We start from the raw sequence: 27,237 nt of genomic DNA on the forward strand, positions 1-27,237 counted from the left end.
TACCGATACTTTAAAAGTGGCAGTTTATAACTTGACCATGTAGCTTAACAGTTATTTTTCAATCTTTCAGATAAATACCGCACAAATAAAGGAAGGTTTTATCTGCGAGTTAGGACAGATGTTCTCTGAACACGAAAAGAAACATCATATACATCTTGAAACGGTATACTTTATCAGTGGAATAGATAAAAACGACACCGAAATACATGAAATGACAGATCAGATCGTCCGGTTTGCAATGCAACAATCGTCATGGGGTCAGCGTAGACCTATGCAATGGGTTCCGTTACAAATGCAAATCGGAAACATGATAATGGAGAATATAAACATCATAACAAAGGAAGACTTACAAAAAGTCAACATGCTGAATAACGACCTGGCTTTAAATGAACGTCAACTGAACGACTTTCTCTTAGTACAGCACTCTCTTGGTAAACTAATGTATTACGATCTTCCATGGTTAGACAACTTCATTATCATTCACCCTCCTGCATTGGTTAACATATTGAGGTCATTCGTTACTGACGAGAAGTTTTTCCCAACAAAACCGAACCTAAGACTCATTCTGCAAACATTGAGTGACACAGGTAGAATATACAAAACAGACCTACTAAAGCTTTGGCAGCAAGAACATTTTCATCAATATATGCCAGATCAGATTACCAGAGAATTCGTTGTACAGCTTCTCGTTCATTTGGACATTCTGATAATTCCTAAGGCGGGTAAAGAAACGTCTTTGTCTACTGATGTGTATCTGGTACCATGCATGATAAAGGCTATAAGACCATTAAACTTCAATTCACTAGACAAACAAGAAGGAAGAACGATTTGTTTGAGGTATACATTAGCCCGTCATTCAATTCCTACCGCACTGGCTTACAAAATTATTGGAGCAGCAGTTAACGCTTGGCCTTTGAAAGAGGAAAATCAAAAACTGTGTCTTTATTACCAGGCTGCGGTGTTCAATGTTAATGAAGAGAATGAACTCCGAATATGGTTGGAAGGGAATCAAGTAATTGTTTATATGACAAATCAAAACCTGTTACTTTCTGTATCACCAGATATTGCAACAAGCGTACAAGAATGTCTCACAAAGAATCTAGAATCGTCCATTTTGTTCCATTATAACAGTTTTGGTAGGAAAATCAAACCACAGAACGTATCACATCTTTACGATATAGAACTAGGCATTCCATGCGGTCGTAACGTGTGCTTCAAATCTTCACATGAAGTCATGAACATTGACAGTTGGGTGTGTAGACAGGGGATGGAACACGGAACAAGATACTTACGGTACTGGATTTTTGACAAGGTAACGGATAGTTATATCTAGAATAACCTTCTTCATTTTAATTTACATAACCAAAGTACCTGTATGATAATTTGCTTACAATAAGCTTTCACCGTTTACGTCATCTGTCGTCGATCGACACTTAGAATTCCTTTCATTTTGATAAAGAATTTTACCCTTTCTATGTTCTAACCGTTTGTCTTGATACACAAAAAAGATCAAGAAGATATCTTCTGTCGAAATATTTGACAAGTTGTTGACCGCAAATGGTCTTATTTTCAACATTTTGAAGACTACAAGATATATAGGAAACCCTTAGATAGCAAAGTAATTGACACGGCTTGATTTATTTTAAGTCATCAAAACAAACCACCAAATTCAATTCGTTATCGGAGTTATTAACCTCAATACGTGATTGTTACCCATGTTTTCTGTTTTGAACACAAAATATTGTAGAAAAAGACGAGCTTGAAATAGCCAGATGATCAGCACGCCAATATCTCCATATAAGTTTCAAAGCTAAAATTTGCCTAGCCATGTGATAATTTTTGACAAAAAAATGTTATTTGAGAAAAATTGTAAAACAAATCATTACATGTAGTAGTGAATAGACGGTTAGTTCAAACACATTGTACGAATGAAAAATAACAGTCAAAGTTATGACTTGGTATAGACATTTCTGTATTTAGACTATGGTAGATAAAACCTAGTTTGACAGCTATTAAAAAGAGGGCCAAAAGACATAAGAGGGACAGTCAAACTCATAGATCGAAAATAAACCGACAGTGCCAGCGCTAAAAAGGGAAAAGACAAACAGGCAAATAATAGAAGACAAGACACAACATAGTAAACAAAAGACTAAGCAACACGAACCCCACCAACAACTGAGGTGATCTCAAAAAGGATAAGCAGATGCTGTTTTACCCGCGGTGTTGATGTTATTACAAATCCTGTAAATAGTATAATTCGGTAGGTCAAATCCGCGAAAAAGGAACTGGATTGTAGTTAAGACATAAAGAAAGTATCTGATATTATCTCTAAAACGGATATTCCATAACGGTCAACCAACTCGTGATGGCGGCCGTAAAATGTACGAAAAGATGATTTCAACTTCGCCATTTGATCTGTTGGTGTAATACCTTCCTTGTGAGCAGCAACCCTCTATCAGGGAAATAATGATAGAAAATACAAGCCCGGGAATATCGTCTCTATTTGTCTGCCATACAAACCTCACTTGTATGACTGTCGCATATAATTCCCTTTTATTGGCAAAAATGCGTGAAAACATAATAGGGAACAATGTCAAAAATCGGTTACATCAGTCAAACTTGTAAATAGTTTCATGATTTTTTAAGTTTGTTACGCAATTATTATTGTCAGTTTATTTTCGATTTATTAGTTTGGCCCTCCCTCTAGTATCTTTCGTCCCTCTTTTATAGACAACCTTACGGTCATTATCAATGAACAGAACCCATACCATATATTTGGCTAGTATAGGTTGCACGTTGTGAATACAGCTGTTTCTCAAACCACGCCTCTTTTGGGGAGATTTAGAATATTCATAGAAAATTAATTTTGTTTACATACTGGTTCCCAGTTATGCTCTGTGTGTTCAATCTCATAGAGACATAACTTTGGAATGTTACATCTAGTAAGTAAGTAAGTAAATTTTATTTAGAGTCGGCACACATATACATAATAACAGACAAAACATGAGCTCTGGTGAGCTCTTTAAAGTAAAGTAATCAAATCTATTTGATATGTGAACCTCCAGAGTCAAAGTTCAGGTGGTAAGTGCCTCTATGTGCATTGAAACGGGGGAATCAGCAGATCGGTTGAAGATCATAAAATAAAATAGACTAAAAGCATAAAAACAATAAATAAATAAATATAAGCACTAGCATATAATGGCAGATATATTCAATAAATGCATAAAAAGCAGAGCAAAAGGCCATTATAAAAAGAAAGAAATATCAGCTTTGAGACAGCACTGGGTGAAAACGACATGAACTGCATTAGCATTTTTGACCCCCACACCAGGAATTTATATAATTTCTTAACTTTTCAAAAGAAGTCAAGAGTCTAGCCTAATCAGGAAGTGAGTTCCATACTCGTGCTGCCTCAAATCTAAAAGATCTTTTACAATAACTTGAGGTTCTAGGTCAAGGTACCTCAGCAGTGTTTTTTTTTTTTTTTTTTTTTTTACATACCTGAAATTATATGAATTGTTTTTTATTACAACTAAATCTTGAATAAACAAAGGACATTTTTTATTGATTATTTTAAAGGTCTCCAAGGCAATTGAGCGCATTCTACGAGTTTTTAATGATGAAAGGTTTGAAATCTGTAGGAGTGTTTCGTATGAGCTCTGATGGGCTTCATAAATAAATCGAAGCGCTCGTTCTTGTATTTTTTCTATTTTTCTGGTATTTTGTTCCCCACAGAAGTGCCAAGTCAAAGGGCAGTAATCAAAATTAGACATAATAAAAGGGTAATAAATTGTAAGTTTACTCAGTTTGTTTAGATGTTTCCCAATTCTTTTCAAAACATTCAATTGCATTGCAGCCTTTTTACAAATATTTGAAATATGTAAATTGAAGTTTAATTTAAAATCAATCGTAACTCCAAGAGTTACATCTAAATATACATGTGCATATTGTTTACATTGAAATCTGTGGTAACCCTTCATTCGAGGTAGGGGTAGTTAAGAAAATTAGTGTCAGTTCATACTCTGAGAAGTTCAGGGCATATCAACTTTGTGCCGCACATCCCTATATTTTGACCTTCGAAAAAAATTGTAGTGCATATGCACTTTCAATTCTAGGAACAATTTTTTTTCAAAACTTCATAGTAAAAGTGGTACAGTTTTAGTCATAAAAGGAGTTCCTATGAAAAATTGCATTGTCAATATTTACAGAAATGCAACCTATTGGCATTGAAGTAAGTTGGATATGAGTAAAGTGAATTAATCGTTTGCAGATACTTCAGTTAAACTGTTTTATTAATTAGTAAACACTATGTTCGGAAATTCAACATATACATGATCAAAACATTAACTATATAATTTCAGAAACAAACGAAATGTGGACATGAATGTAAAGGTAAATGACTATATGAATTAATTTAGATGTAACAATTACACATATTGGTATATAACAATATGTTGATGATTGGTAAAATGACAACTGTCCACTACAAATCAGACGACAAAGACGATTGGCAACGAAAGGCCATTGTTAAAAAAAGGGAGTCTGATGAATTAAAAAAAATAAGGTTATTTCTCTTTTACATCAAACATGTTAAAGAATAGTCATCTCTCAGCAGATCATAATTGGTTAATTTCGTTATTAAATGTAGATACAAAGATAGTAACCTCATCACCCGCAAAACGAACTATAGAACTACTGCCACAAATTATCCATGTTGATGTTTAAAACTCAGAAAAAACACAATGGCAGGATATCATACTCATAAACCTGTTCCTATGGATAAGGCACACGAGAGGCAAATATCACAGATTGACAAAAGTGTTCATACAGTGCACTAGTCTTTGTTGTAATTTGCCGTTTAAATCATATCGTTTATTTAGAAAATTGAGAATGAAAATGAGGACTTTGTCAAAGAGACAACAAGCTTATGAAACTTCGATATCTAACGATGGATGATACAAATACATTAGAATAATAACTCGTTTTAGTGATTTATGTTTTATTAGTATTTTTTGTATACGACAAACAATATGCATTTCAACTTCTTGAAGATTCTTTAAATTGCTGATACTTATGCAACAGAGACGTTCACTGATGCAGCCGTGTTCGTGGAGAATAATTAACAGCGTGTGCTGCACTGTTGTTGAATAGAAAAAAAGTCATTAAGCTTACCGTACCGCCTTCACGATGAGCAAAATACATACAAAAAGAGCAAGTTTAAAAGGTCATGTCTTGTAAATCAATTCAAACGAGAAAACAAACAGCTTAATTTATGTACAAACTAATAATCGAATATCAAATATGTTACACAGCAACTAACGAGAACCACTGAAATACAGGTACATACATAATCTGGCGGAGTTAAACTCGTTTTAATTAAGGCACCAAACATACCCCTAACCATGGTTTTCATAGTAAAATGAGTAAAAAGATACGTAGGAAATCGTTTTATGACCCCTTTAAGTTGTTTTAACCTCATGTTGTCCTCACATTTAAAACATTATCAATGTTTATGCAAGTTGCATATTTGTCTTTGTGTAATATAGATTTTTATCAATAATACAGCATCAAAACTGTAATTTTATATCTAATATTTCTTAAAACAAAAACGATAATCGATCACTCTAGACACGTTTAGAAATATATATGGAAATCCCCGAAAAAAAGAAATACAAAGTTCAAACCTACCTGAGACTGCTAAAATTACCATGAGACAGGCCAACGTGCGCTTGTCGCAGATTTTTTTTCACCAAAATACCTTAATCATGTTAATATAACACAAGGTACTTAACTCGCACTTTTTAAAAATGACAGCCAGTCGCGAAATTCCGTTGTATGCCGATTTCTCAGTTGTCAACCCCACTAAAACTTGTTATATCGTGAATCTAAATTGATTTTTTTACACAATAGTGTATAACACGCCAACTTTTGTTGTCAGAATAATCTGTAGAAGTATGTCAATCTTAATTATTTCGTCAACCGACGTTTGATTGGAAACACAAAACTCGCAGTAAATGATTAATTATAAAAATTGTTTAAAAAAAAAAATGTTACTTTTTGTGGTATGTCTAAGAAGTTACAAGTTTCATTTTTTAGACAAATATTTTCCCATTACGTCAATGTCATTCAGACTCTCTCTTGACTTAACGTATGAACTGAAATAAGATCAGATAACTCCCAGAATCATTTAGACTTTCCCATAAAATTTGACCAATCAGAAACCGAGATACACAAGGAGTTGGGAGATATCTATTACTGCGAGACATTTATTTCCAATCCAATGCAAAATAGTTACGATTGACATACTTGGGTAGGATTGAAACGGATGATTTCGACAACAAAAGTAGGCATGTTATACATCATTGTGAAGATGAACCTATTTGGATTTACGACATTACAAATTTTAGTGGGGTTGACAGCTTGGAAATCGGCATATAACGGAATTTCGCCACCGACTGACATTTTTCTAAAATGCGAGTTAAGTACCTTGTGGTATAATAAGTCACATAGGAAAAACAAATCTGAGACATGTGCCTGACTGTGGACAGACAGACCCCCTTGTTCTTTCAATGTCCATAAAAATCGACTGACATATATAAAGATTGTATCAAAAGGATTTCCCAGAATAAGGTCATCTTTGATATCTACAGAGGGCATAGATTGTCACTTTTCAGCTAAAAAAAATTTAAATTTCAGGACAAAGGTAGATATCGAAAATGACATTATTCTGGACAATCCTTTTGATACAACCTTTATATATAAAGAGTCTATGATTTCCTCAAATTTTATTGACATTGAAAGACAAGGGGGTCTCATCATCATTTAAGCGGTCTCCGGTAGGTTTTCAAAATTAATTTTTTTTTTGGGGGGGGGGGGGGGGGGGGGCTTTTCATAAATATTTATATTTATATTTTTGACTGTTTTTAGAGTGATCGGTTTTTGTTTTTGTATCATATATTATGTATAAAATTACATCTTTGATGTCGTTTTATTTATAGAAATCTTTATAACATCAAGACAAATATGGAACTTAGATACAAGGGTTTATATTCGAGGACAGTTAACGACAACTGAAAGGTGACATTTAACGATTTCCTACGAACCCTGTCACTCCTCTCAACTCTGAAAATCATGCTTTGAATTTTATAAAATATTTGAATTTTCCATGATTTTCATTTAAATTTGAATAGCGAATATCTAATAACGAACCGGCTGCTAACTTCACATACATTTCTGATCAGATGGACAAAAATATAAATACATTTATCAAAAACAGAGAATGGACGTGGACGGGTCCATGCATGACAACAAAATATTACTATGTACATACCTGAGCGTGGTCGCAGTTAGCGACATGTATTTCAACGAATGATTTTAAGAAATGATTAACACCACTGATTAGTAAACACACGGATGATATTGATACAAACACATTCTGATTATGAATGTGTGTAAGGATCTTTGTATGTTATTAATACAAAAATTGGATTTTTTTTTAATTATAAAGGTTAATAAGTCGCATTCAAATCTACTTTAATAAAACTCATTATTCATTAATTCTTTATAATCATGCCATCCAAAGAAACAATCAATTAAGTCGTTAAATCATTATGCTTAACGTTAACTCATGCTGTGACTTGGCTCTACGTCATACATATATTCCGAAGCCACGTGTGGTCAAAACGGGGACTTAAAACAATTTATCGTTTAGAGAACTTTCAACACCTGCAGCACGTTATGAACACGAACAACAAATTACAACAACGTTAACTTAGTTAGGGATTCGTAGGCGACCATCTGATTTACCCTCATTTTCCAGTGGCAGTCAAAATGTCTCACCCCTTATCCCGGTCAACTTCAAAAACATGACATAACTATATAATGTATTATTAATTTGTTCTCGTCCTGAACAAGAATATAATATTAACCACTTCTGGCGAAATGTATGTAATTAACTACTACATAGATTTTAAAAAAAATATTACTAATAAGAAAGTGATCGTATTCGTTTTCTCATTTAAAAGCTGTTGAAATTAACAGCATGATATACAAAAAATACAAAGGATGAATAGGGAAAATCATGCATGTCATGAATATCTGCGGATATTTTTGCTTCATCAAGCTTTTCTTATTCGTTGGATCCATTATTTAAAAAAACATTAGAAATGCGATAGAAAAATGAACGATGAATCCATTCTTCAAAGAAAGTTCTCAGCAATCGTGCTAGTTTTCCTCTGGAAATTAGATTTTTAGCGGAAATAAAAAAAAAAATCGGCTAGGTATTGATGTCGTCTGTACGTCACTGCTTTGTTTGTAAAATTTTCATGACATCTTCCTTCTATAATGATATATAGTTCTTAGAAACGCGCGTCTGGTGCACTAAATTATAATCCTGGTACCTTTGATAACTGTTTTACACCACTGGGTCGATGCCACTGTTGGTGGACGTTTCGTCCCTGAGGGTATCACCAGCCCAGTAGTCAGCACTTCGGTGTTGACATGAATATCAATTATGTGTTGGTTTTTTTTTTTTATAAATTTCCTGTTTACAAAACTTTGAATTGATAAAAAAACTAAGGATTTTCTTATCACATGAATATATTACCTTAGCCGTTTTGGCACAACTTTTTGGAATTTTGAATCCTTAATGCTCTTCACCTTCGTACTTGTTTGGCTTGATAAATATTTTGATATAAGCGTCACTTATGAGTCTTATGTAGACGAAACGCGCGTCTGGCGTACTACATGTAAATTATAATCCTGGTACCTTTGATAACTATTAGGAAATTTGACAGTTTTTGTTAATTATCTTTAATGTCCTATATTGCGATATACTGTTAGCATCAAACATATCAAAACAAAGAAAGATCTATAAAGAATGCAACGTGACATAAATCGCCAATTGACATCTCATTGCAGTTATTGTCCTGAAAAGTGTTTTTTTTTCAAAAATCTTCTGCTTTTAAGTACACTACTTGGCCAAATTAAAACAAATTTGGCCACAAACACAATTATGATTTAATACTATTTAATTCCCTTATTTCATATGATTTCCCAAACCGTAGTAGATACAGGTGATTAAGACAGGCCTGTTGGAACCTTCAGTTCTTTAACTAAACGCTTAATCATGATAATATTTGCTGAAGGTTAAGTTAGAAAGGAAATAGTTTTTGTGTACCCTTATTTGTTGAAATTCCACATCTACGAGTCCATAAAAATAAATAGAAAATTCCATCTGAATATTATCTTAGGAATTTTTATGACTGAGATAAGTTCAAAGTGTAGTTTTAAAGCTGTGTGTATAGTGATATGCTATAAATATACTGTTGCAATGCTATAAATGTACGGATGCAATGCTAAAGGATGTACAGAGGACATACCTACAGATGGGTGAATTTCTAATCAGTACAAAAGTATTTTTTTTTTAATTTCAAAGTTAACTTGAGATATGTCATGCAGACAAGAAAGTTAACTTAGTCGTATGTAGACCAGGACTGCTGCAGACCTATTGACAAGTCTCCTTTAGACCCTACATGTGGAAATGTCTGCTTTGGGCAAGCCCTGAGGACAGCTATCCCCCCAAACACACACACACAATTTGTGTAAATATACGTCGACAGTGAAGACATGAAAATTATTTATCATATTTTGTAACTAAGAAATTAAAAAAAAAGTTGGCGACAGTAGTTTCAAATCTAGAAAATCAACTAAAAAGAGATATTCAATGTAACATGCACAAAGCTTTAAAATAAATCAAAACATGTTCAGACCACGTGTATCGACAGGACAAAATAGTACATCGAAAATAATCGTTCTGATTTGCCTACATCGTACGTGTCACACAAGAGATACTAAATTCAACTAAAAAAGTAAAAAATGGAGCAATATTTACATTGAGATATTTGTCGTTAATACATGTGTATATAAGAACGTTTGAACTATATTGCACTAATTAGGTATGCGTGTTGTATTTCAGACTATGATGTAGTTTACGCGTGTTCTGATTACAATATATATTACAAAAATATGTGTTATTCAAGATAAAATTATAACGTACATCTTTATTCGCAAGAGTTTTTAAATGCACGAACATAACGACTATGTTTACATAAGTTTAGAGTTTACTACAGGTACATATATTATAACTAATTTACTGCCTTCGATTTTGCTAATTGGAAAAAACATGATATTTTAAGGTCTCACCGACACTGAATTGCACACAGAACCAAGTGACAAACATCTAGTTAGACTGGGCAGTCAGATTGGAATGGATTCTTTTAGAGAATTCTATATTTATTTGGGCATGGAACAAAAGGATTTGGAGAATATTTTTTCCACATATGCTGGTCATAGTTCAGAGGGGAAAATGTCCATGGCACTGCAACAATGGAAGATATCTCAGTTAGATAACCTGAAGGATCCTACTTTGAAAAACCTTTCTGTTGCCTTGGAAAAGGCAAAGATAGATAGTCATCTCATATGTCAGGTATAAAGTTTATATGCATAATGCATTCTTAATTCGGGATAACCATAGTTGAAGATATTAAAGCTATAAATCGAATAACAAGTGTACAATAATGACAAATGACTAAAAATATGTTTGCTTCCATGTGACACATTGTATTTCAATTACAGAATAATGATCAATCTTTCTAAAATACCCCATCCATATACGTTGTATGCATTACTTGATTTTGAATATGTTATGTATTTGTATGTTCGATTACGATTTTATTCATTGAAGTTTACATGCAAAGTTTTATTAAGAACATAATTAAAAAAACAAAACCAGAATTAGTTAGACTTAACCAAAAACACTCATTATTTTTGCATTTGAATGTCATTTAGTGGAGGGTAAGTGCACAATTCAAACCAAAATAAACAATGACCTGATTTAAAAAAATAAACAAACATACGCATCTATTTTTGTTCGATTACTAATTGTATAACACACTGTTTGTGTAAAGCAAAATAGTATCCTATTATATATTGTCCACCACGATAATAGTTCATGAGGATGCATCAAGCAATGAGGTCCTTATCTACATATAAATGTCTAGAGATACGTATACTTGCATTACAAAATAATTTCAGTTGTTTAAATTTTCAAATGTGCATGCTTGTGTACTTTTTTTTACTCTTGTAATAATTTGATTAAGAAATGTTTTCATGTACTGTATTTCATAGTGAAAATCTTGTCATCCATGGAATATTGAGGTCGGACAAATTTTATAAAAAATATTTTCCTTGGACACTTTTTATAGTGAAATATTGTCATTGACAAAAATTCAGAGTGAAATATTGTCTAAAAGGAGGTGACAAAACTTCATGGACAAGGACAGTATTTCATTATAATGAAAAAGAGTCTGTGGACAGTAATTTATTTGCAATTTTGTTCGATGGACAATATTTCATGTAGGACAATATTTTATGTTACATTTACACATGACACGGGTTATGTTCTTCTTATATATGTTTTGATAGAATGATACTAAACCCCTAACGGGAAGGATTGTGCCTGATATTCATATGATGAAGACATTATCTTTCAATCACTTTAATTGAAGTCTGGAGCCGGCATGTCAGTTAACTGCTAGTAGTTATATATGTATTATTGTCATTTGGTTATTTTCTTTGGTTACATCTTCTTGTTATAAGTTTACTTTTCTACATTGTCTAGAGATATAGGGGGAGGGTTGAGATCTCATAAACATGTTTAACTCCGCCGCATTTTTGCGCCTGTCCCAAGTCAGGAGCCTCTGGCCTTTGTAAGTCTTGTATTATTTTTAATTTTAGTTTCTTGTGTACAATTTGGAGTTTAACATGGCGTTCATTATCACTGAGTTAGTATATATATTGTTTAGGGGCCAAGTGAAGGACATCTACGGGTGCGGGTATTTCTCGCTGCATTGAAGACCTGTTAGTGACCTTCTGTTGTTGTTGGTTCTATGGTCGGGTTGTTGTCCCTTTGACACATTCCCCATGCTCAATTGTACATACTTATTGTTGTAGGAGACGTACTTGCCATTTTCATATAATCTGATCTTTACACACCTATTTCATGATTTCACTGGTAGTTTAAAAACATGAAATATATATATAACAACAAGCGTTAAGCAGAACATTCATTGGACCGTTTTAATAAGGTCTGTATAAGCTTTTGGTGTACTCGTTTGAAAAAAAAAATCGTTATATTGAACAATTAAAATAAAAAAATATTAATCCATCTCTTAATTTTATATAACCATATTATGGTATTATTAAGTGCATAATTTATAATAAAACTATAAATTAATTATGTAATGCAATTTAGTCTGTCCGTTTTCCGTGCAATTAGGTTATAAGTATTTGTATATATCAGACGGAGTACTGTTTAACAGTCAGAATACACGGTAGGTATAGTGTCCGGCTAGGATCGTGGTTTTTCGAGTGATTTGATGGGCTTTTAAGAGTGTGACCACTTTTTTTTAATAGATAATATGAACAAAAATGTATACAATCAGACTTCATCTCTAACATGATGTGATATAGACGCTTGTGTTTAATATACACAGTTATATAATGAATGATAGTATTTGATATAGAAAGATATTACTAACCCGACATTATTTTTTCGTTAAAAAAGTTAAAATAAGCCTCAAAATACTTTGATTCCAAAATACAGTATACATGGTATAAGGCCATTTTTATACACATAACACTGACAATGTTGAAGGAAATGCATATGGAATCTATATATCCTTAGAAAAACAGACACATTACAAAAATGCTTGTTTTTGCATTGAAAACGATATTATGAGACTAAATTCATTTATTTATCATGTTTATGTTCGGGTTTTTTCGAGAGCAGTCCGGGCTCCTCATTCGGAGTTAATGGTTCACGGTCCCTTAATATGGTCCGGATGAGTAGTCGTTTTTCTTCTGGTGAACATATCAAATTTCTTGCAAGTAACAAGAAAATCATTCACCTGACACCTTATACATCATCATAAGACGATATTACGACATTTTCATTGGCTATTCGTTAGGTCATTGATGACTTTCAAAGTTTAATACGATATAAAATATTTCTCAATGTCAAAAACTTAACTTTTTTCAAAAATCTTCTCGTCAGAAACTACTTGACCAAGTTCATTATATAGATAGAGATAACTGTAAACAGCAAGAATGTTCAGTAAAAAAAGATCTACAAACAAGTCACCCTCACCAAAACAGGAAGTTTTTTGTCATGAATTCTTTTCTTCTTTTTAATGTTGAAGAGTGTCCTTTTTTGTTTGACTTTCACTGCAGTAAATACAAAGACACAGGCTCTTACGAAACTCTATAATGTTTAATAAATTCCATAACTTGGAAACGTAAAATCAATAATTTCTAAAAATTCGAAAGGAATGATACCTTAATAGACAATTCACCCAAGTTACATGTAAATTGGTTACAGAGTTTTTGAGATTTTGTCCGACATGCTGACGATGAACGAATAGACAACGGGGTACCATAATACGTCCCGTATAAAACTCCATGGTTTACTACGAAATTTTAATTTACTTTGATATACACTTTGTTTTTACGATTTATTGAGAAAAGATAATATCTTAATTCATTAAATAACAGGTATTATCTAGAAAAGTCATTTTTTAAAGTCTAGAATACCTTTCTCTTATTAAAATTTTCTGTAAAAAACCCGGACCATTTGTCTTAAAACCTGGACGATTTCATAGTTGCTCTCGAAACAACCCGGACAATAATAAACACTGAATTTTTGGTTATAATACAAGGAAATTGTGCTTCCTTGTTGATCGAAACATACAAAGTTTTCAATATAAGATGGGTAGTTATTTATAAAAAACTATTATAATAACGAAATAGCAGTTAATCGAATGTGTTGTCAATCAAAAAATCCCGAACTGCACTTGAAAAAATGGAAAAAATCACTCTAAAAACCTCGATCCTAGCTGGACACTATACCTACCGTGGAATATGTGAATCAAAATTAAAACCATCCATTTTAAGTTAACTAGGCTTCTGCACGTACTTCTTTGGATAATTTCCTTACGTATATGACGTTATAAAGTCAAATCGAATTCAATGTCAAAAAAATGTTGGCTTTTAAAGACCTCCTAGCAAAAAGGGTTAGCTGTTAATCACAAAACCTTCTGCCTCGGCACTTCATGTACGGAAGATTGTTAATATCAATATTCTATTGATGTATAGTAGATTGGGAAAAAAAGTTATTATAACTTATATAATTCCTATCACATTGCTAGTGCCATAGCTGCTTTGTAGTGCCATTAACCTGCTTTTTTTTCGAAATCTACACGGGTGTCTTTTACGTGCAAGAGATATGGCTATCTTTTAACAAGGGTCAATCATTTATCGTCCCTATCGTTTCTCATTACCATACTCAAGGTAGAGCTGAACATTCAGTCCTTGAAATTTTCTCAACGGAATTTCTGGCATCGAACCAGAAACCTTTGTGTTTGTAGTCCGATAAATTTGTTTAAATTGATACCAATATTCTCTTATAAATCATTGCAACTTCACTTTTACTTAACTACATTTAAGTCAAACTGATGTTCAATTTACTGTTAGCATAAGTTATTACAATGATTCGTTGTCCAATGCATTATAATTGTACAACCATTCACATGCATTTAAGCTTTAAGGTAATTAAAACTAAATGATCAATGTTTTATGTCTTCATTGGTGTTTTAGGTTAAAATAAGAGTCACTGAGCAATCCATTACAATAAGTGCAATGTGCCTACTTATTCTAGATAATACATGCTAAAGGAGAAGCAAGCTTAAGATGGTTGTCGCATTTGGATCTAGATATGTTATTCTTTCGAAACACCTGAAATCAACCTTTGTATTCGTGTCGTTCAGGCTGTTCTATATAGTGTTTTATTGACATGTTGAAAATATTGTCGATACTTATTTTGCGGTTTTCCTTGTAAATAAACGCATCATAAAAACCAGGATTCAATCTTGTGTTTACGCCAGACGCGCGCTTCGTTTACAAAAGACTCATCAGTGACGCTCGAATCCAAAAAAAGATAAATAGGCCAAATAAAGTACGAGGTTGAAGAGCATTGAGGACCAAAATTCTTAAGAGACATTCTCTGTTCACACCTTTGCCACAGATTTTTACCATTTGTTGTACACAAACTACATAACTAATATACTTAACAACTACGACTTTAGAATTTTGTTTTGGGCTTTGTTACTATGGGAATGGCGTCCATTTTGATTGTTGGCTTTTTTTTCAATTAAAATTCTAAATATTTCCCTAAAAATCAATGCTTATTTCCCCCAATCCTGACAGTTAATGATGCAGACAATTATCACATATAAAAGCTGTTACCTTTGCCTTTCTGAAAATATATATCAGACAATTGTGTACATTCGCTACATTGAAGACCCATTGGTTGCCTTCGGCTGTTGTTTGCTCTATGGTCGGGTGGTTGTCGCTTTGACATATTCACCATTTCCTTTCTCAATTTTATTTTTTACAGAGTTTGTCTTTAGTGCCGTGTGGAGACAGTAGAGTGCCTCCCCGTGCTTAAGGTTTATGCTCTTATATTATACTAGATTATGGAGTGTGTGTCCGAGCAAGAACTTCTCTATGTTCATTACTTTAGGAATATCTATCAAAAAGTAGTATTTTAATATTCAGCCCCATTCATCTATTTAGTCAGACGTCAGTCGCTACCTTGATATACCCTATCTTTTGTTAAATTTGTCGGGTAACTTATGACAATAAGCATTTGACGTCTTGAGCCGAACAGTTTTATCATTTTTACACAATTTAATCTACTGTGTGATGGTTCATATTCTGGACGCCAGTCTTTGCTCCTTTGTAATAAATCTACATACCAAAAAACAAATATGAAGCTTAGAAATGGAAAAATATTAAATACTAAACTCGTTCAAAGGGTATCTACACGTCTCAATCTTCAGAATCGCTTATCTAAAAATACTACCATAGCTAACGTTTTTAACAATAAAAATCGTGGTTACCCTTCTATCGATAAGTGTCATGCCAAAAAATGACTTACGTGTCCCCGTCTTTCCACCAACAATACAGTAAGGTCCACATTTAATGGTCGCACATTTTCTCTAAATTTTGAAACTGATATTACTTGAAAAACAAACAGTATTATTTATTTACTCACATGAAACAAACCGGGATGCGGTATTCAGTACGTAGGTGAAACTGGGCGATATTTATCTAAACGCACGCAAGAACACCTGTATCGTTTTAAAAGACCCAATAAATTCAAAAGTATCATTTATCAACATCTTAAGAAGCACAGTCATCCTATTAAATATTTAACAGTTCAACCTTTAGAAGTAGTAAATAAGCAGCCTGGTGAATCTCATTCCAAGTTTGTACGATCACGAAAAATAAATGAATTAAATTGGATTAAAAAATTACAGACAGTCTACCCTCTCGGTCTTAATGATAATATCATGGGAATTGGCAATATATCAAGAACCGATTCTGTTAACATTTTGGATATAGTTTCTAAAACTGTTCGTAAAAATCGTTCTCATGGACGCAGAAAAAATCGCAATCAAAGAAAATTTCGGACCAACCATACAAATATTTCGGACCTAATTTCCATTTCAAAAAACAACGGCAGACATTATCTGTTAACCAAGCTTTGTTCTTTACCTATAAATAAATTAAATAAAATTTTAGAGGATTGCAACACAATTTCATATTACAGTCCTAAGTATGAAATTGTCCAAATTATAATGGCATATTGTTATTCTAAACTGTTTCCAAAAATTGATCGCCCTGAAGATCATAAAAAACATTTTATTAAAATAAAGTATGTCAATAAAGGTTTTGATTTTGTAAATATTGCCGGTATTTTTAACGACCATTCTGTTAAAGACCAAATTCCTGGATATTTTGATAATACTGAACTCCCTCTCATTTGTTATATTTACAAGAAATCTACCCGAAAATATGTGTTTAATTATAGCCAATTGTGTAAAGATGTAAATATCACTGAAAATACACCTATGTCGTGTAATTGCAGTAATTCAGAATACACCTATGGACCAATTTCCCATGTTATAACAGGAGACCTTAACATCGTTCGCGACCGAGAGTTAAAATCATTCCTCAGTAAAGGACATAAATATCGTCCCCCGTCAACTATTAACTGGAATGAGTGTCGTAATATCATCAACGACTCACTCCGCGCCTACTGTTTGAAATGGGTAAAACGGGAAAAAGCTGACAAAAAATCTTTGGACTCTTTTTTTAATTCAGTAATGAAGATAGTTGATATTCGAATACAACATTTTAAAGAACATTTTACCCTCAACAAAAACTATAAAAACCCTATTTCGCGTATCAAAAATAAACTAACAGAACTAGCCAAGGAATTTGTTTTTGTCCCGGCTGATAAAGCTGCTAATAATATCATTATTGTTTGACGTAAATTTTATATAGAGGTTCTGCAAAAGGAAATCACGAATTCACCAACATTCCAACTGACTTCATTTTCAGAAAACGACATCTGTAACAAACATAAACTTTTAGCTACTTCTTTACAAGCAGAACCAAACACAATGAAAGTCCCAACTATGTACTGGCTTCCGAAGCTGCACAAAAAACCTTACAAATATAGATTTATTTCATCTTCCAGCCATTGTTCAACTACTAAATTGTCTGTTTTACTTACTAGTACACTTGGTACAATAAAAAACCTGATAATAAATTGTTCAAATAAGGCCTTTGAAAATAGTGGAATTAATTACTTTTGGAGTGTCAAAAACTCGTTGGAAGTACTTGATAAATTGCATGCATATATTGGTGATTTTGAATCTGTTCAAAGTTTTGATTTTTCTACCCTATATACCACTTTGCCTCATATTCTTATTAAGAAAAAATTCACATCCCTAATTAACTGGGCATTTAAAAAGTCGGAATGCGAGTACATATGTTCAAACTCTTTTAGATAATTTTTTAGTAGCAATAAACAAAAGAACTATGTCAATTGGACATGCTTTGATACTATTTATGCACTTGAATTTTTACTTGATAACATTTTTGTTCGCTTTGGAGATTCCGTATATCGTCAAGTTATTGGAATTCCAATGGGGACTAACTGTGCACCACTTATTGCGGACCTGTTTTTGTATTGTTATGAGTTACAATTTATGACTAAAATTAGCAAAGACCCATCAAAACAACATTTGATACAAAAATTTAACAATACTTTTAGATATTTGGATGATATATTGGCTCTAAATAATGACGACTTCAGTATGTATACTAAAGAAATTTATCCTGTAGAACTTACTTTAAATAAAGCTAATGATAACAATGACCACTGCCCTTTCCTCGATCTTGATATCTATATCATAAACGGGAAGCTTAATACAAAAATTTATGATAAAAGAGATGATTTTTCATTTCCTATTGTTAATTATCCATTTTTAGATGGTGACGTTCCCTTGTCACCATCTTATGGTGTTTATATATCTCAACTTGTACGATTCGCTCGTGTATGTAACAATGTATTAGATTTTAGCGAGAGAAATTTATGTATTACTGAAAAATTATTACACCAGGGTTTTCGATATCACAAACTGGTCAAAACATTTACTAAATTTTATCACCGGTATAAGGAAATAATTCGTAAATATAACTCAACATGCAGACATCTTATACGTTCAGGTATTTCACATCCAAAATTTTATGGAAATATTCTTTATAAAGCACAAAAATGTCAGTATTCTCCTCAGAAACTAACAAAACCTTTAAATAGACTTATTAAAAGGGGATATAGTTACGATACTGTTGTCAGGTCATTAAAGATTGCATATTTTGGCTTTAACATTGATTCACTGATAGGGTCTTTGCATCGGAACTAAACACATTTATTTCTAAAAAAACAGTTGTTGGCATGACACGGGTTATGTTCTTCTCATATATTTTATGATAGTATGATACTAAACCCCTAACGGGAGGGATTGTACCTGATATTCATAAGATGAAGACATAATCTTTCAATCAGTTTAATTGAGGTCTGGAGCTGGCTTGTCAGTTAACTGCTAGTAGTCTGTTGTTATTTATGTATTATTGTCATTTTATTTATTTTCTTTTGTTACATCTTTTGACATCAGACTCGGACTTCTCTTGAACTGAATTTTAATGTGCGTATTGTTATTCTTTTACTTTTCTACATTGGCTAGAGGTATAGGGGGAGGGTTGAGATCTCATAAACATGTTTAACCCCGCCGCAATTTTGCGCCTGTCCCAAGTCAGGAGCCTCTGGCCTTTGTTAGTCTTGTATGATTTTAAATTTTAGTTTCTTGTGTATAATTCGGAGTTTAGTATGACGTCCATTATCACTGTACTATTATGCATATTTTAGGGGCCAGCTGAAGGACACCTACGGGTGCGGGAATCCTCGCTACATTGAAGACCCATTGGTTGCCTTCGGCTGTTGTTTGCTCTATGGTCGGGTGGTTGTCGCTTTGACATATTCACCATTTCCTTTCTCAATTTTATTATTTTCTATTGAAAACTGGGATGATTCTGACATTTAAATGAAAACCAAATTACACCAAAATTGATTGAAGCTTTGTCAAAATTTCCGAGATATTTTATAGAAAATATTGCCAAAATCACGAAGATAAACCCCCCATTTAACATTAAAAAAGAATTCAGGGATTCGTTTTTTGATTTAAGAAAAAAAAAATGTGGATTGAAAACTGAAAAAAATCAACTATGTTTCAGGGATTATCTCCCCTTATGGTTTTTCTTCATTGAAAACATAAAGGACAACAGGAAGTCCAAAAGGGGTAATGCCCAAAATAAAGTGCAGACGAAATGCAGACACTGATAAAACCATCAATGTTGGTAAAAATAAGATATCAAGGTAGATACTATGGAGTGCAGTTTCTCTCCAAAGTTTGTGTATTGTGATGAACTCATTTAACCTCTGGCTAAACACTTAAAAGGTGAAACACAGGCAGGACATACTAAATTTATTTGCTATTCTGTCTGAGAATGGTCTAAAACCACCAGTTACTCTAGATCTTCACATCAATATTGTATTTTTACCGGCTGTTTCAATTATCAAATTGAAAAAAAAACAGTTGAAAATGTGCACGTCGGATGTTATGCTCAGTTTTCATCAAGGTAATACTGACCACACCAAGGATTCATGACTCAAGTCGTTACACAACAGAACTTTTTTTTGGATTCGAGCGTCACTGATGAGTCTTTTGTAGACGAAACGAGCGTCTGACGTATATACTAAATTTAGTCCTGGTATCTATGATGAGTTTATTTACAACCACTGGGTCGATGCCACTGCTGGTGGAGATTTATTTCCCCGAGGGTATCAAAAGCCCAGTTGTCAGCACTTTTTGTGCTGACATGAATTGTCATTGATATGGTTATATTTATAAATTTACTGTTTACAAATTTTTGAATTTTTTGAAATACTAAGTCTTTTCTACCTCAGGCATAGATAACCGTAGCTGTATTTGGCAAAACGTTTAGGAATTTTGGTTCTCAATGCTCTTCAACTTCGTAATTTATTTGGCCTTTTTAACTTTTTTTTGGATTCGATCGTCACTGATGAGTCTTTTGTAGACGAAACGCGCGTCTGGCGTTTATACTAAATTTAGTCCTGGTATCTATGATGAGTTTATTTACTAAAACTTGCCTATTTCAGCAGTTTGAAAATATTGAAAAATTGGCACTTTTCAGATACAAATTTTAATGTTTTGAATTGATTCAAGATAACGTCCGTTTACTTCATTTTGTTATACCAGACCTTTATTTGTTCATTATACCGATGATTTAGGCTAAAAATGTATATTTTAAAAACATAATGAAAGTTGAACATTGTTGAAAAATGATGCATTTTGAGATTTAGCTACTTTGTTACTGGGCTTATATATATGGTACCTGTAACCATGTCAACAGAAAACCCCAAAATAAAAATTAAAGATATTTTTGTTATCAGGGCATCATATGGGCTTAATATTGAAAAGATATTTAAAATCTGTGACATTGGTGTGAACAGTCCTATGAGTTTTTTTGGTTTTTACAGAGAATGACTTTTAAAAGTTTTGCGAAATACAGCTCAGGTAATTTATTTCTGAGATATCTAATTAACCACAATGAAATTTAATAGGAGAGAGATAATTCATGTCAGTAACATGAACATTCATTTCAACTACGCCAACCTACTTTACACAATAAAGCGTATATATATAAATCATGTAACTATATTCTTGATATCTGAATTTCTCGGAGAAATATAAATACTTATGATAATGAAAAACGGACAAACTATGTATTTTGATATTGTTATCGTTTGTCCTGTTTTTTCTTGTAGGATTTGCCCCCTTGATAGTTCCGAAAATGCCATAATTGCAATAAACATGTGCATTTGAAGTTTATTACAATGTAATACCCTTCAATTTTCACAAATGTTACCTACCGAATTAGACTTTTTGCCGGATTTGTAATAACATAAGCAACGCGACGGGTACCACATGTTGAGCAGGATCTGCTTACCCTTCCGGAGCACCTTAGATCACCCCCAGGTTTGGGTGGGGTTCGTGTTGCTTAGTCTTTAGTTTTCTATGTTGTGTCTTTTGTACTATTATTTGTTAGTTTGTTTTTTTATTTTTAGCCATGGCGTTGTCAGTTTATTTTCAATCTATGGATTTGACTGTCCCTCTGGTATCTTTCGTACCTCTTTTATTGACCTTTTTACAGATTTATTTCTTACTTCTTTTTGTGCATCGTTACATTGATACATTCGTTTTCATTTGATATCAATCAATTTGTATATTTTTTTAGATATTCAGAGAAAACACAGAGTTATTTGGTACGTAATTTTTTTTATGGAAAGTGATTTCAATAACTAAATGAAGGAACAATTCGCAAGGGTTCCGCTGAAACCATTACTTGCCAAAACTTTTGCTGTTAATCGCAGGCCCAACAAAAAAGAATGTTCCTCTAAATACGATCTTTTGATAGTAAGAAGCCCATGTCCAAGTTGGATAAAAATTCAGGATGGTTTACATATCTAATAAATGTTTTAAAGATTTGAACTGCAGACTATATGTTATGCTAAAAGGAAGAAACGAGTTCATTGATAAGTAGTTCTAGTATATGGTAAAACAAGATATATATATATTTACATAATTACTTCCCAGATACAAGCTTTTAATCATAAATAAGCTTCTTCCAAGTTTGAAAGAATTCCAGGATATTAATAGAAAGTTATCAAAATTTTAAAAACTTTAATTCTCAGAGTGAATGTAAAGTTAATTTGCAAAACCATCAAGTCCACATATCAGTAAAATATGGATAAACCGGATTTGTTTTAAAATTACTAAATCTACTTCTGGATACAATCTTCTGTCAAAGTTTGATAGAAATCCAAGATAGTTTCTAAAAGTTATAAAGATTGCAAACACCTTAACCACAGAGTGGATATTTGTGGACGCCGACGACGGAATTATGTAGGATCGCTATGTCTCACTTTTACGACAAAAGTAGCAGGCTCGACAAAAATTAAGGAACAATGCAAAAAGGATGTGTGTGTGTATATATTCTTTTAAATAAGTACTAGCTATATTTGTTTGTTGATAACAGGATTTTTATCAAAACGTTTTGATGTTCTTAAGCAATGTATCAGAACAAATAACATGACCGATGTATTGATTGTATAATTTGATTCAATTTTTTCAATATTTTTTTTCATATACCAGATAAAGCAGACTTCAAACTTCAGGCCATCCCGAGTGACATCCATTTGAAGGAATTGTCTAACCACATAAGGAATTGTCCATTACAGTTAGGAGTAGAACTAGGATTAAGCTTCATTGAAGTTGAACAGAGTTTGTTCAGCTTTACGAAGGATTTATCTGGTTTGGTGGAAGATATATTGAAGAAGTGGAGAAAAAAGTCAAAAGTCAAGACCACCATTATGTTAATGATGGCACTTCAACGGGTAAATGCAGGCGGCGTGAGATATTTATATGACATATCTAAGCTTTTGTATGCAAACTAATAGCAATTAAATGTGTGTGACGTGTGTCTAAATGAAAGACTAAACTATAATACATTAGAAAATAAATAATAAAAATGCAAGTGTTCACCGTTGATATGTTAGGCTGTTGACTAGACGGAGTGTGCTTAGATATCTCAAATAAAAGTACCGATTACCAGATTGTCTGCATATTGATAATGCAAAATATTAGCTGCGAGTAACAAAAAAAAGTTTCTTGTCGAGTAAGCAATATTAGTATACTTTAGTATAGGTGTAATACCACCATTGATTTTCCCCTATTAGTCTTTGTTAAATTGGCACTTTTACAAAAAATGTACAGTATTTACCTTTATTTCAACCAAAGAAATACTTTGCATGAATAAAGTTTATTCCTTTCCAGTGCTACAGTGAAAATTTCACACCACATTCCATTGCATATAAGAAAGTAACCAGCACCGGAAGTAAATAACCCAAATTTTTACACTGTTATTTACTGGCTACCTGCTTTGGTAACTATGTAACCTTAACTTTCCAAAATATTTTATAAGACCATCAAATAAAAAAAGAATGATGCTTTTAGACACCCAACATTCATGTTTATGACTCAGAAAAATTAAGGTGCATTGAAATGCAGGGTTAATTTTCTACAACTGTCAATGCAATTCAAGGGAATATTTGTTTAGACCTACTTTCGTATACAACCGGGTGTGAGGTACCATGATTTGGTGGTATTACACCTAAGAAACACCTAAATGTCAAAAAAACTTAATGTAATTTTTGTCCTTCCAATTGCAAGTTATTTGAAGCATAACTGACAAGTTTTGTCTCAGTCAGAGCTATAGTTTCAGAGAAAATAACAATATTGTAAGGCCATATCCTATGGCGATTTCAGTCTAATTTCTACGAAAAATCCTCATTTCAGTGTATCATTATAAAATGCAATGTTGACTAATATCTGATCATATACTCATCATATATGCATTCAAACAATTAAATAGGATACAAAAGACAACTTTAAGATGATAAACAATTTTATTGCACCTTTTTGAGTTCATTTGAAGGTCTATTTTGGTCTGTTTTGGTCCATTTTTCCTTCTTTTTTCATCAAAACTTGATATCTTTTGGCTAAAAAATAAAACAAATGTGATTATTTTCCCAAATACATGTAAGAAATGTAATGTTTAATCAATAATGAAAGTGTTTTAGCTGAAAGAATTGTCTCTATAAATGTTAACAGTCTCCATGGAAGTTTCTATAAGTCCTTATGTAAAACTTTAGTTTTTGGTCTGTTCCTGAGTGTGACAAATAACGGTTCCCTTTCAGATAATCAATTACTGTTAGTGATATCAAAGTCATTTTATTTTAATTATAACAGTATATTTCTTATAGATTTACATAAAGTCCCCTTTATTGTATTTTTCATTAAAAAATTGGAAGAAAGAGTAATAAAAAAAATACCTCAAAATGGTTTTAAAAAGGGTTATGTCCCTTGGAATGGTGGTAAAAAAATTAAATTTGGTAAGAATTGTGAAATTTTCAAGTTTGTGAGACTGGATTCTGATGTGTATAAATCCAGGGTAAATAAATGTTTAGATGGTGTTTTGTCAGTGCACAATGCAGACGGCACAATGGCAAATTGTAAACTTTTGCGCCCCAACCAAAAAACATGACATTAGTTGATACATACCTTAAAGCTAATGCGTCATCTGCAGACCAATTCACACATAAGATTCTTCAACAGAATGCTCTTCAGTTCATGATTAACACTGAAATGAAACATCACATGTTGTATAAACAAGACTGTAAGGGTGAATTAAAATTTGACATAGAGGCTCAAGTAAAGTGGGGATTAGCATGGCAAGAAAGGTTTCAATGTAATATATGTGGATTCAAAAGTGCATTTCATAAATTATATGACGAAGTTGAATCTCTAAAAAGAGGAAGAAGGGCTGCCACGGTTAACATTGGTGTACAAGTAGGTCTAATACATACGCCAATATCAAACAAAAATTTTAGTGAAATCCTAAATGCAGCCAATATTATCTCCCCTTCTTCATCAGGCTTGCAGAAATGTGCAAATAAATTTTCAAAAGTTGTGGTAAAAGTAAATAAAGATGACATGGAAAATATAAGGAAAAATTTGGCAAATGACAACAAAACACTTCGTCTATCCAATGAAAAGTTGGTTCGAGTTGAATCTGATGCTATGTATAATAACCCAATTTTTAGTAATGGCAGCACACCTTGTCAGGGCGGTACACAAGTCACCCAAGTTATGTGTGAAAATATGACAAAAAATAAAATAATAATCTCTCTTTATACTGGTAATAAATTGTGTTTAATTGCCTCAAAATTGAGAGGTAAAGGGGAAAATGTAACATGCCCAAACCATACTGGTTTATGTACAGCTAATATTGCGAAAGATTTCCCAATAGGTAATGAGGGAGAGTATAGTCGCCGATGCGCAGCTGAAGTCAGTGATCACCTTCAAATATCTCATTTCACTTCGGATGGGGATAGTAAATCATTTACCGGGATAAAAAGTGTACATGGAAATAATGTTCAAAGTCTCAGAGATGTAAGGCATTTGTCTCAAAGTTTAAAAAGGGCTATTATGAAATGCACGTTTAGTAAAATTATGTTCTCAGGATCTCGTAAGCAAAATGAAAAGAGTCGCTCTGCTCTTGATATAACAGCTAGATGTGTAGCTGAGTTAAATACTGGTTTTTCAGTTCAAAAGGGGAACCTACAACTCATGAAGGCTCACATGCCAAATGTCATTGATGCCATAATTATGTGTTATAAGGGTAACTGGAGGTTCTTGTAAAGTAAACTCCTATTTGTGTGGGGGTGAACCTTTAAAATGTTGGATCAGAAGTTATATAGCAAATGGCAGCACATTAAAGATGACATTTCATAATCAAGAAGAGCTTAGAAGGTGTATAAAAATCTTACTTGGTCCAAATAGCCTGGAGTTAGTTCGGTTTCTGACCTCAACTAAAAAGAGTGAGGGATTCAAACGTTCGCTGAGTAGGTGCAATCCTAAGAATGTATCTTTTTTTCACAGAAACTTCCCAAGTCGGGCTCATGCTGCTGTGCTAATGTTGAACAAGAAATATTCCAATTCTGTCATAAAACTCTCTATTTAGCTGGGTGCTGCTATAACACCAGGTTCATTGGTTGCAAAACAACTGAAACAAAGACATAAAATTGAGATTCGCAATGCTCAAAGCAAAGGTCTCATATCTTAAAAACTAAGAAGGGCAAATAGTAGGAGGAGAAAGTATAAACTACATGCAAGCATTCACTATCCTCTTTCAGTATATTATAAAAAGGGCCTTGCTGATTCAGGAAATGAAGATTATGGCAATATTTGTGATTAAAATGACTATTCCTATCATGAATAGTAATAGCTTTTTATTTTAAAAGGAGTACTATTTACTAATCTTACTTAAAATTGGATTTAAAGCTAGATAGGGCTATTGCAATTTCAAAATTATAATAAAATTGAGAATGGAAATGGGGAATGTGTCAAAGAGACAACAACCGACCAAATAAAAAAAACAACAGCAGAGGGTCACCAACAGGTCTTCAATGTAGCGAGAAATTCCCGCACCCGGAGGCGTCCTTCAGCTGGCCCCTAAACAAATATATACTAGTCCAGTGATAATGAACGCCATACTAATTTCCAAATTGTATACAAGAAACTAGAATTAAAATAATACAAGACTAACAAAGGCCAGAGGCTCCTGACTTGGGACAGGCGCAAAAATGCGGCGGGGTTAAACATGTTTGTGAGATCTCAACCCTCCCCCTATACCTCTAACCAATGTAGAAAAGTAAACGCATAACAATACGCACATTAAAATTCAGTTCAAGAGAAGTCCGAGTCTGATGTCAGAAGATGTAACCAAAGAAAATAAACAAAATGACAATAATACATAAATAACAACAGACTATTAGCAGTTAACTGACATGCCAGCTCCAGACTTCAATTAAACTGACTAAAAGATTATGATTTCATCATATGAACATCAGGCACAATCCTTCCCGTTAGGGGTTTAGTATCATACCATCATAACATATATGAGAAGAACATAACCCGTGTCATGCCAACAACTGTTTTTAGAATAAATGTGTAAACAGTATCGTAATTATATTCCTTCTTAATAAGTCTATTCAAAGGTTTTGTA

General features: G+C 32.9%; 1 protein-coding gene across 1 annotated transcript; it reads left to right on the plus strand.

Moving 5' to 3' along the window:
• The first annotated feature begins 76 nt into the window (after positions 1 to 76).
• On the plus strand, positions 77 to 23,211 carry LOC139492505 (uncharacterized). Its single transcript, XM_071280676.1, has 5 exons — positions 77 to 1,312; positions 4,362 to 4,392; positions 10,197 to 10,486; positions 21,847 to 21,874; positions 22,764 to 23,211. The coding sequence occupies exons 1-5, from the start codon at positions 119 to 121 to the stop codon at positions 23,063 to 23,065; spliced, it is 1,845 nt and encodes a 614-aa protein (XP_071136777.1). The 5' UTR covers positions 77 to 118; the 3' UTR covers positions 23,066 to 23,211.
• Positions 23,212 to 27,237: the final 4,026 nt, after the last annotated feature.

Source organism: Mytilus edulis, chromosome 10 (genome assembly GCF_963676685.1).
Source record: "Mytilus edulis chromosome 10, xbMytEdul2.2, whole genome shotgun sequence".
Lineage (NCBI taxonomy): Eukaryota > Metazoa > Mollusca > Bivalvia > Mytilida > Mytilidae > Mytilus > Mytilus edulis.